Source organism: Psammomys obesus, unplaced genomic scaffold, assembly GCF_907164565.1.
Source record: "Psammomys obesus unplaced genomic scaffold, mPsaObe1.curated_primary_1811, whole genome shotgun sequence".
NCBI lineage: Eukaryota > Metazoa > Chordata > Mammalia > Rodentia > Muridae > Psammomys > Psammomys obesus.
The window spans coordinates 34,448,864-34,468,371 of record NW_026596069.1 but is presented as its reverse complement, the minus strand read 5'-3'; the positions used below and the strand labels follow the sequence as shown (position 1 = coordinate 34,468,371).

Sequence of the window (19,508 nt, the reverse complement as noted above, 5' to 3'; positions counted from 1 at the left end):
CGAGCCGCCGCGAACGCGTGCCGCCGCGCCCCCGCACGCAGCCCGCGGCCTCGCGAGGCCGGCCGGGCCCGGCAGGGCCGCGCGCCCCCGCAGCCCGCGGCTTGTAAACAGATCCGGCCGCACGTGACCATGTGAACTACCTGCTCCAGGCTGCGTATTGTCTCTTCGGAGAGTCGCGCCACAAAGAAGCGGGTGGGAGAGCGGCCGGCGCGCTAAGATGGCTGAAGGCGCCCGGCGAGGGTGAGCTGGGGGCGCGGCCGCCGCGGAGACTCGGCCGGGCGACCCGCCTCGGCCGGCCCCTGGAGCTACCATGTCGTTCGCGCTGGAGGAGACGCTCGAGTCCGACTGGGTGGCGGTGCGGCCCCACGTCTTCGACGAGCGCGAGAAGCACAAGTTCGTGTTCATTGTGGCCTGGAACGAGATCGAAGGCAAGTTTGCTATAACCTGTCACAACCGAACGGCCCAGCGGCAGAGGAGCGGTTCCCGGGAACAGGCGGGCACACCCGCGCCCGATGGCAGCGGCGGGCCCGGCAGCCCGGCGGCCCGGGGTCGGCCCGAGGCCGCCGCCTCGGCCACGGCGCTCCGGAGCCCCGGGGCGCGGAGGAGCCCGGCCTGGGCCGAGGGCGGCTCTCCGCGCAGCGCGCGCAGCCCGAGGGGGGATCCTTTCCGGGGTCCGGCGGGCAGAGGACCGGAGAGCCCCCATCGTAGCCCCGCGCTGGCCAAGGCCAGCCCGCTCCGCAGGGGCCCGGAGCCCCGAGATGCGACCGCCGCTTCCACGCCAGCCCCGCCGGCGCCCCCGGTGTCGTCCGTGAGGGTGGTGAGCGCGTCCGGGGCGGTCTCCGAGGAGATCGAGGTGCTGGAGATGATGAGGGAGGACGAGGCGCCGCAGCCGCCGCACCCCGACCCGGAGCGTCCGCCGTCCGCCGCGGAACTGGAGTCTTCCGCTGAAGAGTGCAGCTGGGCCGGGCTCTTCTCCTTCCAGGACCTGCGGGCCGTGCACCAGCAGTTGTGCTCAGTCAACTCGCAGCTGGAGCCGTGTCTGCCGGTGTTCCCGGAAGAGCCGTCCGGCATGTGGACGGTGCTGTTTGGGGGCGCCCCCGAGATGACCGACCTGGAGATAGACGCTCTGTGTTACCAACTCCAGGTCTACCTGGGCCATGGCCTGGACACGTGTGGCTGGAAGATCCTCTCCCAGGTGCTTTTCACCGAGACGGACGATCCGGAGGAGTATTACGAAAGCCTCAGCGAGCTGCGGCAGAAGGGATACGAAGAGGTGCTTCAGCGGGCCAGGAAGCGCATCCAGGAGGTGAGTGCCTCATCCAGGCGGGGGTTCCCGGCTTTGGTGTCTCACCGTCATGGGCTGGAGCCAGGGTTTGGGGTGTTCGCCGTGTGTAATATCCACAGGAAAAGGGGGGGGGGTGTCCTGATTTGGCTTTCTTCTTTAATTATCTGAGCGAAGGACCTTTGAGAAATCTTTGGGGATTCTTTCTCCCCTCTTCTTCTTTTTCTCTCCAAAGAGTACACAGTTTACTAAATATAGGTAGAGATGAAACCATTAGAAAAACAGGTATTCTGTAAACTTAAATAACATGAATGCTACTCCACACCTAAAGCGACAATAACTTACAGAGACATCAACTTTTCTTTCCTGGTGTTATGTTTATGTAGTGAAAGTAGTTGTTCCTATGGAACAAAGTTGATGTGCTTTTTTGTTCGATTTGTGCAACATAGGCAGGTATGAAATTCACTTTGCAGTTTTTTGTTGTTGTTGTTTTTTTTTTTTTTTGAGTGGCTGAAAGTGTACCATTGAGCTACAACCCTGCTCTAAGTTCATTTTAAGTGTTTTAACTTGTCCAAATAAGAAAGAAGCAAATGACAATTGACACAAATAAGTTTTTAGGCTATCCAGCTTCACTTCTGTTAGGGAAAAGGAAGGTCAAGGGCAGAGATGCTCATGATTTTGTATGTAGTGTGAAAACTTTTCCATACCCTTTAATTCTTTAAAGGGGAAATGCCTGAACAGCCATACATATAGAGCTCGCCAGTGCATGTTTATAAAGTCATGCCTCCTTACCAGCTTCTGTTGAAACTTCCTGAAAAGAGTAACTTATTAAGGTGGCTCTTCTTAAGGGACAGTATATAGTTTTTCAAAACAGTTCACTATTTTAATGTCAATATGTACTCTGGTTGGATTTGCGATGGAGAAAAGAGCCTTTTTACGGAATTTTTATTCCTGACCTGGTGTCGTTTGTATGTATATTTAATTGCTGTTAGGCCAGGAAGCTGGAACCTTTTGGGTTTCTTCATAGAATATTAAGTGATTCTCTTTGCTAGACTGAGTATTTAGGAACTACTTATTTTCTCACGTATACCACCCACAGTAAGTACATTTACAACTTCTGTATCTTCACTCTTCCTTCTGTAAGACTTCACTCTTAGCTCATGCCTTCAATCCCAGCACTTGGGAGGCAGGGGCAGGTGGAGATTTGTGAATTTGAGGCCAGCCTGGTCTGAGTAGTGAGTTCAGGACAACCTGTCTTGAAGGGAAAAGGTTCTTAAGATCCTCACTCCTTCCCTTTGGAACATCACCCATTATAGTCTGTTCCTAGAGCTCAAGGGATCTGTTTTCGTTTCCCCCTTAATTATCTCACTTACTGGAGACCGTCTTTATCTTTTTGGAAAGAGGTGACAAATGTTGTGTTCATATTACTAACGCATTTCTTTTCAGCTTTTGAAACTGTTTTTATTCAGTTATGTGAGTGAGTGCATATGTACCCTAGCTTCTCAACCTAGAAATTATAGCCAGCTAATGTTTTCCAAACTAGAAGCTTTTTATCCCTCATTTAGAAAATGCCTGGTTTCAACCTTAAAGACACTTTAAAAACGTGCTTGTCTGGGTTTAAAAGTGAGCTTCCAGAAATTTAGTTTTCTAGAACTCAATTTTGAAAGTTAGTTTTTTTCTAAAAGAACATTTTCTTAGTTAAAATTCTCTTTGAGGCGTTTTTTTAAATAAAAAAAATTTTAATTAAGGTCTCATTCTGTAGCCAGAGTGGCTTGGAAACTCCCAAATTGGCCTCAAACTCTTGATCCTCTCCTAAGTGCTGAATTACAAGTGCAGAATTACAGAGTTCCCGACTCTGTTTTATTCTCCTTAACAGAGGAGAAACCAAAACAAAACAATTTTTAAAGAGTGTTTTTGTTTTGGGAAACATGTTTATTTATAAACTCATTAACAGTAAATACATAATCTTTTGGTTCTTTATGAAGTTGACTTGAATGGTATTTCAGGAATAGCTCTCAATGATAACAAACAAGTTTGTCTGTAATACCTACCATGAATTATACTGGAAGATTAAGTTGAATGTGGAGATAAATGAGTAATGTCTGCCGTGGACATAATGATGGAAGTGTATCAAGAACACTTCTAACTAACGCTTCTAACTTCATGTAAGTTGTTGATGCTTCTCTCGATGCTTACATTTTCTATATTAGTAGTTTGCTCTGGTGGGGGGAGGGTATGTGCGGTGATTTGCAGTATGCTAACCAAGTATTCTGTCAGTGAGCTACAGTATGTCATCCCTTACAGTAACATTGGTTGGCGAAACAGGACTCTAGTTCAGGCTGGTGTTGAACAGCTCGGGTTTCCCTTGAGCACAGCATCTTGCACCAGCCTCTCTAGCACTGAGATGATAGGCATGCCCCTCACCTACTTGGTTTTTTTGAGATAAAATCTGTTTTATAGCAATTGTACATCACTTGTATTAGTTCTGTTGAGTTCATTTTTATTGTACTTCGCTTAGTGTTGTCTTTCATTCGGTATCTCAACAAAGCTTGTGGAATTGGACATAATTATTTATACTAGATATGTCTGGTAAATCGCATGTTTTAGCAGATAATATTTTGAAAATGTAGTTGTTTATATATTTTCTTCTTATATATTTCTTTCTTGTTTATATATTTTCTTCCCTCATAGTATGACTTTTTCCTAGATATAAATTCCATACTTGTTTTTGTTCAAGATGAACAGAGGTTTTATTTCCAGTTATAGTATTCAAACACAGGGCCTGGTACATGCCAGGCAAATCCTCTACCACTGAGCCACAGCTCCAGCCCTCCCCTTGAAAAAAGTATAAAACATTGTAACATCTCAGGGCCACAGACCTTGAAAGGATGGAGTTCTCTGCTTTGTCACTGCTAGTTCAGAGCACTTAATATTAGTGAATGAGACATATCCTTTTAAGGTAAGTTTTTATAAACTGACAAATGTTTATTCTTCAAGGAAGTTGCTATAAGAAATAGATTAAAAGCGTATCATGAGATGGGGGAGAGCAGAGGCAGGTGGATCTCTGAGGACAGCTTGGTGTACAGTATGAGTTCCAGGGCAGCCAGGGCTACACAGAAAAACCCTGTCTTAAAAAAAAAAAGGATTAAAATTCTCTTAAAATTGTTAAGTTTTTAGATTTGGAGACAAGGTCTCATGTAGCTCAGGCTGTCCTCAGATTTATGATCCTCCTACTGGGATAACGTGGGTGTCCCAACTCTTGGCTTGTTACATTTTCACACACCAAAAAGGCATGGGGGCCTGGAAGAACAGTTTATGGAGTGCTTGTCTGACTTAGGAAGCCCTGGCCTCAATCCCCAGACAATCCTGATGGAGTAGCCCACACCGTAGTTGGAGTAGTGAACACCATAGTCTCAGCACTTGGTAGGTGGGGCAGGGGGATCAGAAGTTCAAGGTTATCCACTGTGTAGCCAGTTGAAGCCAACCTGGAATACATGAGACCCTGTCTAAAAAAAAAAAAAAATCAACATTCCAAACAAAAACCACTATTGTAAAATATTTGCCCTGCTATAAAAGGTTGTGAGACTTGAATTGGAATTTAATATTTGGAATAACCTTAAAGTTTAATATGGGTTACCAGGTCTATACTCAGAAACTCAGGAGGCTAAGGTGGGAGAATCATAAGTTTAAGACCTGCCTGGTGAATTTACATGAAATCCTATCTATCATAAAATAATAGAGCTGTGGAGATAGGTCCATGGTAGAACACTTGCCATTGTGTGTGACACCCTAGGTTCAAAAGTTGGTATTGGGGAACTTAAGCCCTCCCATTTCTGTTTTCTACCGGAAGTTTTTGTTCATGATTTACAGCTTTGGGTAACTGACTGGAGATTGTAGTTCATGAGGATTTACAAGTTATAAAGTAATATACTATTAATTATTTTTAGATGAAAGATGCATTCTGAGATTATAGACTATTAAAGCTTTAGTATAAGTAAATTAAAACAAAGCTTTAGTCTAAATAAAATGAAATATTTGTTGTTTTTGTTTTGTTTTTGATTTGGTTTGTTTCTGAGACAGGGTTTCTCTGTGTAGCCTTGACTGTCCTGGACTGGCTTTGTAGACCAGGGTGGCCTCTGCCTCCCTGTGTGCTGGGATTAAAGGCATTTGCCACCATGCCTGGCTAGTATTTATTATTTGTAGTTTTTCTCTTGGACTTCTTACATGGGTTTATTGTATCTACTGTTATGCTGCAGTCAGGCAATTTTTATTTGGGTGTAAGTACTATCAAGACCTCTTTGAACAGTGTAGCAGTTGATCTTAGCTCTTGGTCAGAGCTAAGGTTTGTGTTACTGTTTGTGCATAGATGGCTTAAAGTTTTAACTTTGACCTATATTTTGCAAATAATGGTTTCTTGTCTAATCACAGCTATTCTTCAGAATTGATTGTGTTGTTTTAGTTTGTAATTATCAATTACGATGGAGGCTTCCTTAAGATCTCAATCTGTTTACTATGGAATTTATTATTCATCAATATGCTAAATTCTAACTTCTTTCAAGTTAAAACCATTAAGAGCAGAAAGAACTTTCAAAGAGGTACTCTGTACAACTTACAAGGCTATGGAGTCAGAACAGTCTAGATTTTGATTAGGACTCATTACTTTTGATAGCATGATTAACTATTTAGTCTCTTAGATGAGAGATGGAGAAATCACCAAAAAATGTCTTTTAACTTAGGACTGTAGGAAATCGTAACTGCCTGACATTTACAAAGGTAGCTTCTAATAAGTATGGCTTTTGACTTTTTTTTTTCTTTCATGTGATCAGGATCTTGTAGTTTTTCATTCCATCTTTTAAGGATTGCAACTTGTGCTTATTAGCACTACTTATGTAACAAGTTCCAAATATTCCTGGTGGAATCCAGCTTAAATGCTAGACAGCGTTCTACCCTTGAGCTGCATCCAGATCAGGTGGATGTCTGCCTATATCATTGAAGGCAAAGCTGAGGTTTAAAATGCTCATGGCTTTGGCCAGAGTTAAACTGTTAAGATGCAGACCTAGGTTTGTCCAGCCAACCTTGTGTATTTTCTGTCATAACTTAGTACTTGTTTGGTTTTGTTTTCTTGCTTTTTCTTTTATCTTTACAAAAATAAAATAATTAGGAAAAGGTCTTAGGTAGCCCAGGGTTGCTTTGAATCCCTGATCCTCCTGCCTCTATTTTCCCTTTGCTTGGATTGTAGGGTAGGGTTCCCCACCTTGTTCTTTTGGATTTCTTGATCTAAATCAGTGGTTCTCAACTTTGCTAGTGTTACGATCCTTTAATACAGTTATTCATGTTCCTCAACTATAACATTTATTTTGTTGTTATTTCATAGCCTTAATTTTGCTATTGTTATGAAATATAATGTAAATAATTTGTGATGTCTGATATCTTTAGGGGGTACCACTGAGAGGGGTCACAGCCACAGATTGAGAACCTAGCTAAATCTTTATACTCTTTCTTTGATTCCATTAGAAGGTGTTCAAGGTTGTATATAGTGCTAGTCAAGTTACTTCACACATCAAATTGGTTTAATTCTTCCTTGCTATAGCAGGACCAACTTGTATAAACTCCTTAGTAAGGTGATGGTACGTGTATTTGGAAGGGAGGTGTGGTTATAGTTGCCTTCATTTCTTAAATCTTCACCTATAACTTAATATTTTCCACTATTAATAATTTGGTCTTTTGCTGACTATAAAGTACTGTTAGTGTGACTGGAAGACAAAAGGTAGGTCATCTGTTGTTTCAGTATCTGTGTGCTTGTTTTCTTTTAGTGAGAAAGTTCTTGTGGCTCTTTTCTGAGATTCGGTTTTTCTAACTCTGCCTAGTTCTCTGTTATTGATAGGAGGGTTGATTTCTAAGGTTTAAGCTGGAGGCATTGTAGTTTTTACCATATTGCCATGAAGAATGCTCGACATAAACAACTTAGAAGGTGGACAGATGTTAGCTCATGGCTTCTCGTCATGGTTAATTAAAAACTCTTGCCTTTACCTCAGGTAAGGCAGACAGACTATCATGGCAGAGAGGGAGTGACAGGTTTGGGTTGCTCATCTCAAATTGTTCTGGACAAAATAACACCTTCAGAGTACACTACCAGTGAGCTGCTTCTCTGGGTAGGCTTTATCATTCAAGTGTGACTCCATCAGTAGATGAATCTTTTGGGCTCAGATCATGTCTACATAGTGCCGCTGCCTGACACAGCTTCCACACATGAGCTTGTGAGTGGCAGGTCATGTGCACTGTAAGTAATCCCTGATGAGTTTTGGTATAGATAGATGGTGATCTTTCTGCTTCTCTAGCAGTATGTAAAATAGAGTGTCATAGTGTGGAAACAGCACAGCGTCGGGCATATTTACATACTGGGACTCTCATGGCCTCTCATGCATGTGCTTGCTGGAGAAAAGGATTTATTGTGGCTTACAGTGTTACCATTAGCTTTGGTATTGAAGCCATGACAGCATGAAACAGCTAGTAACATTGTTAGTAAGCAGAAAGGTGAATGTTGGGATTCAGCTTACTTTGTTTTTATACAGTCCAGGCTCTCAGCCCATGGAATGATACCACCCTCAGTTACCCAATCTAGAAGCTCTCTCACAAGTGCCCGAGGTTTGTTAATGTGATGATTCTAAATTCTATCAAATTTACAGTCAGGATTAGCTATCACACTACTTTATATCTTTGTACAGATACTATAATCATCTACTTCTGGCTGTCCTGGAGCTCTGTGTATAGACCAGGCTGGCCTCAGATTCACAGATTCTCCTTGCCTCTGCCTCTCGAGTGCTGGATTGATCAAAGGCATTTGTCATGGTACCTGGCTGGCCTTTTTTATGTGTAAGATTGATTTATAAAAGTACTTTTATGGTCAGTCATGGTGGCTTATACCTGTCATTCCAGAGTTTGGGATACTGAGGTAAGAAGGTTCTGTGGATTTTAGACCAGATCCTGCCTTACAACCCCTCCCCGTCCCCCACCCCCCTCTCTCTGCCTCTGTGTGTGTGTGTGTGTGTGTACTTCTCAGTGTATAGCTACAGTAGTAATACATTTGTGTGATGTTTCTTTTTGTCTTTTTGAGATACGTTTCACTATATGGCCAGGCTGGCCACATCCTCCTTCCTTTGTCTCTCATGGCCTGGATTAAAGAAAGGCTTAAGCCACTACGCCTGGCTAAATATTCTCAGGCTCTGTCTTATATTGTTCTGATAAGGAGTAAGTTGGTTTAGATATGTGTATATTTCACTTAAAAAAGCAAAAAAAATGCCTTCTCACAAAAGTATTTCCTAATACTACTTATTAGCCTGTGTAGTAGAATTAGGGAATATGGCATAGTCTATACTGGTGCCTAAAATTTACTTGTTTCCCAGTGCTCCTTTTTGTTTGTTTTGTTTTTTGAGACACAGTTTTCTCAAGACAGCTTTGGCTGTTTTGGAATTGATTTGTAGACCAGGCTGGCCTCGAACTCACTTTGATCTGCCTGCCTCTTCCTCCCTGAGTGCTGGGATTAACCTTTTGCTACTGTTAATCTTATTTAAAACAACAGATTCATAATTTCTAATTTAATCTTACTTTCCCCTTCATAACTTCACTTAAAACAATTTATTTTCTTTACTTGTGTTTATTGGTAGATATGGTGAGGAAAGAAAGATGTTAACTTCTTTGCTTTTAGTTGAGAAATATTGTTTATATTAAATGTGTTTTTTGGTACTAGGAAATTAAATAAAAAGATAACAGCAAGTAGGGTTAATGAAGGCTTAAAAGAAAATGTGTGAATTTTCTTTCTTTTTCTTTCTTTCTTTCCCCTCCCCTTCTCTTCTCTCTGTTCTCTTTTTTGGTTTTCCAAGACAGGGTCTCTCTGTGTAGCCTTGGCTGTCCCGGACTCACTTTGTAGACCAGGCTGGCCTGGAACTCACAGAGATCTGTCTGCCTCTGCCCCCAGAGTGCTAGAATTACAGGTGTGCACCACCACACCAGGTTTTGGGTTAACTTTCTAATAGCAGTATTGAACCTTGAAAGTTTTAAGTGAATAATAATCATTATTCTTTTAAAAAGAAATTACATCCCTATTGCTTTTGTAAACAGTTCGTTACACTTTGGCTTCCTGGAGTTCCTTAGAGTTGGGTCTTGAACTGTTTTCTGCGTTAAGCTTTGTGGAAACTGAAGCTAGTTTATTAAAGCTATTTCTATGTGTCTTGCCTGACATAGATTAGATAAAGGAACAGTTCTTATCTGAAGTGTCAGCATGCTTAGAATTTATAGATTGAAATTGGGAGGAATCTAAAAGTATGCTTTTGTTCTTTTTAAATCTTGTTTAACAGCACCATTTTCCAGTCTCCTCATTCAGTTCACTATTTTTTTTATGACATTCCATCATATTTTCACTCTCCCTAAACTCTGAGTACAGTCTCTACAGCCTGTACAGGCCATATGGTGGAGTATAGTTAAAAGCATGAGTTAGTGTGGGAGACATTGATAACTTCTTCTTAGACTAAACTTTGAGAAATTACTAAGTCTCTGGTTCCTCATTTCTGAAGTGACAAAAATTGCACTTAAGAAGGTCATTATTAAGATGTGCCTGCCCTATGCCCAGTGCATAGAAACTCAGAAATAAATAAAAGCTATCATTATGATCACTCTATGTACTCTTTCTCCTGAGGCACTGAATACTAGCTGGCTGCTGGATTCCTCTGAAATCTAAACCCGTTTCTACTAAAAACCAGGTTGGAAATTAAAAGCCTTGTGTGCGATGGTAGAAGCTGGTCCCACAAGAGTAAACTATTCCCAAACTGATACAACGTCAAAATAAGAATAGCAGGTTGGTCTTATCTTTGTGCATCATCAGGAACTCCTTTAGGACTCCCAAGACACATGTTGCTGCTACATTGTATCTAATTATTTTGGCTGACTTTACAAGATATGGTGGTCCTTTTGAAACATTTGGTTTTAACTTTTGATTCTCCCCACCTCACACCCCACACTCTGCTTCTGAGTGCTAAGCCCAGGGTGCCCTTTCCATTGTTTGGATATTAGTTTTTGAGATGGTCTCATTGTATTGCCCAGGTTGGCTGTCCTAGCAAATGTCTTATTGCTGTGCAGAGACACCATGGCCATAGTAGCTCTTAAAAGAAAAATATTTAATTGAAGCTGGCTTTACAGTTTCAGAGGTTTAGTCCATTGTTGTCATGGTGGGAAGCATGGGAGGCACTGGCAGACATGGTGTTGGAGAGGTAGATGAGAGTTCTCCATCTGGATCTGCAGGTCTACAGAGTGTGTTCCAAGACAGTCAGGGCTATACAGAAAAACTCTTATCTAGGAGGGAAAAAAAACAGCAAAAAGCCAGTGTAGCCCCTTAAGCTTTACTACATATTATACCACTTGGTTTCAACCTGTGAGTTGCGACCCCTTTTGGAGGTCATGACCCTTTTGGGGAGGGTTCACATTTTAGATATTTACATTACAATTCATAACAGCATCAAAATTACAGTTACGAAGTAGCAATAAAATAATTTTATAGTTGGGGTCACCTCAACATGAGGAACTGTATTAAAGGGTGGCAGGCAGCATTAAAAGGTTGAAAACCACCACATTATATTGATCTGTTCATTGATTCTATTTTTTCCTATCTACTTATGTACTGGCTATTTTTCTTTTCTTTTCTTTTCTTTTCTTTTCTTTTCTTTTCTTTTCTTTTCTTTTCTTTCTTTCTTTCTTCCTTTCTTCCTTTTTTGTTTGTTCGTTCTTTTAGTTTTTGAGACAGTGTTTCTCTGTGTAGCCTTGTCTGTCCTGGACTCATACTGTATACCAGGCTGGCCTCAACTCAGAGATCCACTCTGCCTCCCAGAGTGCTGGCATTACAGGCATGTGCCACCACACCTGTCTGATTGCTGGCTATTTTGATCAGAATTTTAATAATCGCTTTTTCAAAAAAAATTTTTTAATTGCACTTCTATATCTTTACCTCAGTATTGGGTAGTCATGGATTATTCAGTCAAAAGTTCAATTGCCACTGAAAATATTATCTTTGTGGGAGAATAGCTTATGTGCTATTAGGGTATATGAAAAATCTGATAGTTGAAAACTGCCTTATTTGCCTCCTTTTACCTTTGTTAGTATGCTGCTGCTGCTGCTGCTGCTGCTGCTGCTTCTTCTTCTTCTTCTTCTTCTTCTTCTTCTTCTTCTTCTTCTTCTTCTTCTTCTTCTCTTCTTCTTCTTTTCTTCTTCTTTTCTTCTTGCCCTGGCTGTCCTAGACTCACTTTGTAGACCAGGCTGACCTCAAATTCACAGAGACCTGCCCTCTCTGAGCGCTGAGATTACAGGTGTGCACCACTGCTTCTGTGAAGAGATATTTTATAAGTAAATTTCTTTGAAAGGATTTATTTCTGTTTGGGAAGGAGTGGAAAGTTAATGTGGTGTAAGTCAGTTTCACAGTGTCCTTCTGTGAGTTATAGGTGTTATGGCACTGTACGCCTAAGCTACATGTTGTGGTCTATTGCTTCTAAGTTACATGCCTGCCTGGAATGCTAAGCAGTTGTGATACAGTGAACATTTGTGTATCTAAGCAGAAGAGGTGCTATGGAAATGTGTGTCCTTGTAAGCAGTATGATGAATGGGTCTTGCAGGATTTGAAGTTGTGTCTGAGTCAGTGATGAATATGAAAGCTTTAGGGCATGACAGCATTGGAACTGTGGTAGACTACAGACAAGGCACACTTGAGATTGTAGGGTTGTTACTGTCTGTGCCAGTTTGCTGTCATAGTGACAAGAGAGATGATCCTAGTACCATTCTTTACAAAGTGGCTTTTTTTTTTTTTTTTTTTGCTGTAGTTTTTAGGGACTCTTGAAAACTTTCGTTCACAATAATTATATTTGTATGTTACTACTAAATAATAGTTTAGTATATTGACATTCCATATTGATTTAATCAGGTTATCTATCATCTCATACATTTAGTTCTTTGAAATATTTGTTATTTTGGACAAAAGGAACAATAGTAACTGCAGTGACCTATGAACTGGAACACCCAACTGCTCCACCTTTTAGTTACCCACACACTGTTTTGCTCACCAGGTCTGTTACTCCTAAAGAAAACTGTGTTGGAGGCATTTTTCACTAGGTTTAGACTTAATGTAGTTGAAACCTCGTGTTAAAAGCCCATTTTTACGAGGATTACATTGAGGTGAAAAGGTTATGTAGAGGTCTGGTGCAAGTCTGTAATCCCAGCTGTTTAGGAGGCTGAAGCAGAATGGCAAGTTCAACCCCTGCTGGAGCTACAGAAAGAAGTTCAAGTACCTTACAGACTTGTGGCAGAGAATGATGGTTCACCTTTAACCCCACAGTCTTGCTGCAGACGCAGGAGGATCTGTCTACAGTGAGAACCAGGTTAGCCAGAGCTACGCAGTGGAAAAAGAGCTGGGAGTCTCAGTTGACAGAATTCCTGTCTCCCATGCAGAAAGCCCTGGTTTGGAAGGAAGGGGAGGATCAGAAGTTCAAGGTCATGGATACTTAGACAGTTCAAGTCTAGCCTGGGCTATATGAGACTGTCTCAAGAAAAAGGAAATGAAGGGTTAGAAATGCAGCTAAGTAGTGTAGTATTTGCCTAGGTTGTATAAACAGGGCCCCGAATCAGTCCTCACTGACACACCCCACCCCAGCACACCAAGTTGTTTTGCTTATTAGGCTCAGTTAGTTCTATGTGATGCTTAGTAAATTGTCTTTTCTTCTTTCTTCTTCTTTTTTTTTTTTTTTTCTTAACCACTGAGCCATCTCTCCAGCTCCCTTCCTGTTTTTTTTTTTTTTTTTTTTCTTGCTTTTCGAGACAGGATTTCTCTGTGTATCCCTGACTGTCCTGGACTTCACTATATGGACCAGGCTGGACTGAAATTTATAGAGCTGCCTGCCTCTGCCTCCCAAGTGCTACTTCATGTTTTCTATGTTTGCAAATAATTCCCTAAAATCTCAGAAGAGCTTTTTCAGAGCTCTTCTAAATCATCTAAATATGATCTTTTTAGATCATATTTATTAATAAATATGAGCCTGCATGTATTGTCTATACCCCTAGGACTGGGGATTTAATACTCTCTTCTGGCCTCTTACAAGCGTTACATACACATGTTTTAATAATACAATATTGGCAACACAGATATAACCAACTTGGGTGCTGGCCTGGAGGTGTGTAAGTTCAGTGCTAAAGTGTTTGCCTAGCATATAGAATGGCCAGCAAAGCCAAAGGAGAAAAGAACCTAACAAGAAGAAAAACAAAACAAAACAAAAACAACAACAACAAAAAAAAACCAAGAAATACAGAATGACAGAGTGAATTATAGCAAGGAGCTGGAGAGATACTCAATGATTAAACATACTGGCTGCTCTTCTAGAAGTTTACTTCCCAGCAACCATATGGTCACTGACAACCAACTATAACTCCAGTTCCAGGGGATTGGGTACACCTTCTTCTGGACTCTACAACTATTAGGCACATAAGTGGTGCACATACATGCAGGCAAAACACCCCCACAAAAAAATTACCAAACTTTGGGCAGAGTGCAGGAATCTTATGAAAGAAGGGGAAGATGAAAGACCTGGAGAAGACAGGAGCTCCACAAGGAGAGCAACAGAACCAAAAACTCTGGGCCCAGGGGTCTTTTCTAAGACTGATACTCCAACCAAGGACCATGCATGGATATAACCTAGATGTAGCCCATGACAGCTCAGTCTCTAAGTGGGTTCCCTAGTAATGGGAACAGGGACCATGAACTCAGTGGCTGGCTCTTTGATCACCTCCCCCTTAGGGGGGAGCAGCCTTACCAGGCCACAGAAGCCAGTCCTCCAGTCCTAATAAGACTTGATAGACTAGGGTCAGACGGAAGGGGAGGAGGGCCTCCCCTATCAGTGGACTGGGGGAGGGGTATGGGAGATGAGGGAGGAGACTGAGGGAGGGTTGGATTGGAAGGGACGAGGGAGGGGGCTTCAGCTGGGATATAAAGGGAATAAACTGTAATAAATTGATTTTTTTAAATGACAAAAAATAGAATAGGTATTTGGGGTATAGAACAGGACCCTTGCCTATCATGTCTGAGATGATGAGTTTGACTACCAGTACCACAAAATTTAATAACCAAAAAGTAATGGAATGTGGTGTTACATGTCCTAAATCCCTGAACTCAGGAAGTAGAGGCTGACAGATCTCTGCAAGTTCAATCCTAGCCTGGTCTACCTAGTGTGTTCCAGGACAGCCACGACTACATAGATACCCTGTAAGAAAGACAGAAAAGAAAAGGAGAGGGGAGGAGAGAAGAGAAGCAAGAAAAGAAGAGGAGAGGAGAGGAGGGGAGGGGAGGGGAGGAAGAAAAAAAAGAAAAGAGAAGAGGAAGGAAGGAAGAAAGGAAGAAAAGGAAGGATGGAAGAGAAGGAAGAAAAGGAATAGGATATCAGAACAAAAGATTCATAAGAGGAATGGCAAAACTTAAGTTCACAAGGTTTTTTGAAAATATAAATGTTAGAGATGATACCAACAGTTAGCATGACAAGGGTCCATAATTCTTTCTTTCCTTTGAAATTAGCCAACTTCATAAGACTGTGAGGTCCAACTTTCACCAGTAGTCACCATACAGTGATACAAGATGGAAGCCATCTTGACCAACTATGGCAGTGTTTACTAATCCAGTTTGGTTGACACATACAACCTTTTAAACAAAAGGAATTCATGAGTGTGTTACTTTGACTTTGCCAACTTTGCCCTGAGCTTCATGCAGCACAAACATAAAAGGGCCTGAGGCAGTATAAACTGGCATATCCTCTACATAGAACAATTTAAATGTATATTCCCTTGATCCAGCAATTCTTTATAAAAATGTACTTTACAGATGTACTTTACTTATAAATGTGTGAACAGACACAGAAAAGATCAGTGCTTGCTTGGCACACAAAGAATCTCAGCACCACATAAAGTAGGTGTAGCAGCTGTACACACCAGGAACCAGTACACTCAGGATAGACAGATGCAGGAAGATCAATTCAAGGTAACCTTACATATGGAGTTTGAAGTCAACCTAAGATATGAGACTCTGTCTCGAACTTCTTTTAATCTATAAATCAAAGCAAATCCATTCACTGGAGTATTATGTAGATATTTTTAAAAGCAACAGCTTGGTAAGGGAGAGAGAATATATGGAGGAGGGTCGATAAAGTTGTAAGATCTTGGTAACTATATGAAGGAAAAGGCTTCAGTGAGGTTGAGGCCATGAGAAGGAACTGAACAGGTAGGAGAAGGGAATGAAAATGGGTGTCTTACTCAGGTTTAAATTTCAACTATGAAACAAGTGTGTGGCGGTGGGGGTGGTGATCACTTGCTGAGTCCAAACTAGCCTTGAACTCAGATCCTCCTGCTTCAATTTCAAGTGCCAGAGATTTTGTAGACATTCCTTCTCTACTTACCAAAGGTATTAACTTACAAAAAGCGTGGGGGGGGGGGGGGGGGGGGGGGAGATGATGCAGGGACTAAACCATCCTTTCACCATAATATCCAAAACTATGTGTATTTTTCCCTATGATGAGTCTAAAATGATACTTGAAAATGACACACTTTCTTTAAGATAACCAAACACCAAGTTACACAAACAGCAAAGTATTTAAAGAAATGAGAAAAAAATGAATGGGAGCAACATCTCTAAACAATAAAGGTTGCCCTGGTCATTCCTGGTAAGTCACTCAAGAGTGGTGTAGAGCAATTCAAGATTAGGGAACCTCAGTGAAATAGGCTTGAGTTCTGCTTTCAAGGATACTAAAGGCAATGCAGTACAAACAGTTGTAGATACTATTCATTTTCTGCCAAAATAAAAATATCAAGTCACTCTATGCTTATTAATTTAGAGTAAGTTTCACAGATAAAGAACTAAGGTAGACATATGTTTCCAAATGTTAAAGTACTTAGCTAGTATTTCCTATATGCTTTTTACTTTCCAACAGAGCAACTCAGCTATCTAGCAACTAAACTTAATACTCTTGCAGAAGCCCAGGGCATCTCACCTAACAATGCTAATTTATTAATCGTCTTTGCTATAAAGTTTCATGTTTTTCCAACACTAGATTACTTTAAAAGCAATGATAAACATTTTAATTATACTTCTTTTTTAATCTAAGTATTCTGAACATAATCTTAAAATAAATGTGAAATGTACTTAAATTTACACTGCACTCAATGGATTTTAAACTGTTCCTCTAATCCATGCTAACGGAATTCAGTAGGACTGGCACAGGGGTGAGTGCTCACCACCTACCTAGCTCAGGGAAGGGTGAACAAAGAAAGGAAAAACCTCTGTGTTTTTATTTTATTTACGTTGGTATTCAGCTTCCATGTGTGCCTGTGTGAGGGGTGTCAGAGCCACTGGAACTGGAATTACAGACAGTTATAAGCTGTCATGTGGGTGCTGGGATTTAAACCTGGGTCCTTTGGAAGAGCAACCAGTGCTCTGAACTGCTGAGCCATTTCTCCAGCCCCGGCTACAGTCCTTTTTGTTGTATTTTGTTTGGATTTGTGCAGGCTGGCTTTGAATTTGTCATCTTGCCACAGCTTCCTGAGTGCTGAGGTTACAGATGTGTAACACCATGCCCAGCTCTATTCCTTTGGACTCTAAAGTCCAGTTTTCTGACTAAGAGGCAGTAATATATCAAATATCTTCATGATCAGCTCATTATTTCTCAGTAGAAATGAAAAGCTAAATTGAACATGGCTGTCTCACTTACATACACATGTAAGGGTGATCTTAATGGAAAGAATTAACTTGGTGACTGTAATTGAATTGCAGAAAACCATCCAACCTCCTCTGGTGTTGTGTGCACTGGATCTGAGACCCTATCTAGTAAGTTTTGTTACCCTTCTGGTTTAAGCCTAAATATCATCTTGTGATTGACCTTAGTAGTAAGATTTTGTCTTTGTTTTTGTTTTCATATTTTTAAGTTGGGTCTCACCTTGACCTCAGCTATCTGCTTGCCTCTCCCTCACCCCCCAATGCTGGATTAAAAGTCTGCACCCCTACACCTGGCAGGTTTTTGTTTTGTTTTGTTTTTCCCCTTTGGAACAACAACAAAAAGCCTCTAATGAAGATAAAGTTTTGGCTTGATTTTTAGTTTAGTGGTCATTCTGCCCAGAATGAGAGTGCAGGCCCTATCCTAGCACTCAGTAAGATGTGAAGCCAACCTGGACTGCAGAGAAGAGCCTAACTCAAAGAAAAGAAAAAAGAAAAAAAGCCATAATTAATCTCAGACAGAGTAATAGTAAAAATAGTAAGTAATAGTAGTAAGAAAGAAACTGTTTTATATCCAAGAGTAAGTGTTATATCATCTCTCCTTCCTCTCTAATGTGAACATTTTAGTTCTTTGTTGCTTGGTGTGGCTGAGATGAGTATCAAACACTGCCTAGGATCTCCATTAGAAATATGTTTACATAACTTTGCCTCATTTTTATGATATTATATCTATTGCTTGGCAGTGTTAGTGCAAACACACTGGTATGAAGTGGCTCTTGAGGTGTTTTGTATTTCTTGTTGCCATTTTCCTTTGCAGCACTGAAGGGCCTTGTACCCTTCAAGTACTGCCCTATACTGAACCATTGTCTCCAGTCCTTTGTTTTCTTTCTTTCTTTCTTTCTTTCTTTCTTTTTTTTTTTTCACTTTTGACTTTAAGTTACCTAGGCTGACCTTGAACTTTTTTGCTTGTTTGTTTTGTTTGTTTCTCAAGACAGCAGAGCCCTACCCGTCTTGGACTCTTTGTAGACAAGGTTGACCTTGAACTCAGATCTGCCTGCCTTTGCCTCCCAAGTGGGATTAAAGGCATTCAACAACATGCCCTGTGAACTTGAACTTTTTTGTACCAGAGTGTTACTTTCACTTTTTTGTTTGAGACAAGGTCTTAGTGAATGATCATGGCTAGGCTGGAACTCACTATATAGCCTAGGCTGGTCTTGAATATTCAGTGATACCCTGAATATCAGGGATTTCTCCTGTTCTTTCCCAAGTGCTGGGTTTACAGGATGTGGCATCACATCCAGCAGACCTTGAATTTGCAATACAGTTACTTCAGCCTCCAGAGTAGTAAGGATTACAAGTTCACATCAGGCTTGGTAGGGGTTCCATCTTTCTACTGGACCTCTGTGTCATGCTTTTATTAGTTGAGTGGCACAGTACTGTCCATTATGTTGCTTATCACTTGGTTGATTAATCCTGGTGATTGATCAGAGGCACCATTGTTTTTGCCTGGTCTGTGGATGGGCTCAGTGTTTCTTGGTGAGTGCTGTTTTGACATTGTGTGCAATGCTCTGCTCTCCTGTGAGGATTCTGTGCATCAAGAAGAGTGCAGTGCTGCTACTATTGAAGTCTGGTTTGTTCTCCCTCACCTCTTGAGCACTCTGTCTCAGACCCAGCTTAATTTCCTTTATTTTTTATTTATTTTTTTCTTTTTTTCCTTTTGGTGACAGGATCTACAGGATCTCTGTCTAGGCCTAGCTGCCCTAGAGCTCACTCTGTAGACCAGACTGGTTTTGAACTCACAGAGATCCACCTGCCTCTCTCTGCCTTCCAAGTACTGGGATTAAAGGCATAAACCACCGTGCCTAGCCCTCAGCTTAATTTCTTAGCCTTTGAACATGACCCACTTTGCCTCTAAACCAGCTGTTTTTCAACCTGTGGGGTGTGACTCTTTTGGGTGTCAAACGAACTTTTCACAGGGTGGCATATCAGATATCCTACATATTATATGTTTACATTACCATTCATAACAGCAAAATTACGATTATGAAGTAGCAGTGAAATAATTTTATGGTTGGGGTCACCACAACATAAGGAACTGTATTAAGGGGTTGCAGCAGTAGGAGTGTTGAGAACCACTGCTCTAAATGTTTACTGTACTTTACAGTACTTTACAGTCAGCATTTTTCTTAAAAGTCTGTTAGCTTGTTTCACTGGTTAGTCTTTTTGAGGGTGTGAGGACTATCTTGAACATTTGCCACCCCTATAAGACTTCCTTCCTTAGATGTCTAAACTGCTGTTTGAAGCATTGTCTTTGATCTGTGATCTCCTAAAAGCACTGTCATTTGTTCCTCTCTCAATACACTTCAGAAATCTATCGTCCCCTCCCTCCCTCCTTCCTTTCCCTTCCTTCCTTCCTTCCTTCCTTCCTTCCTTCCTTCCTTCCTTCCT

At 41.3% G+C, this 19,508-nt stretch overlaps 1 protein-coding gene across 1 annotated transcript in view; it reads left to right on the top strand.

Annotated features, from left to right (window-relative positions):
- The first annotated feature begins 259 nt into the window (after nt 1–259).
- Nucleotides 260–19,508, top strand: part of Jmy (junction mediating and regulatory protein, p53 cofactor) — a 74,124-nt gene continuing 54,875 nt past the window's right edge. Inside the window, exon 1 of the mRNA XM_055625516.1 lies at nt 260–1,306. Within this exon, the coding sequence (XP_055481491.1) occupies nt 311–1,306 (996 nt within the window). The 5' untranslated portion in view covers nt 260–310. The remainder of the gene's footprint in view (nt 1,307–19,508) is intronic.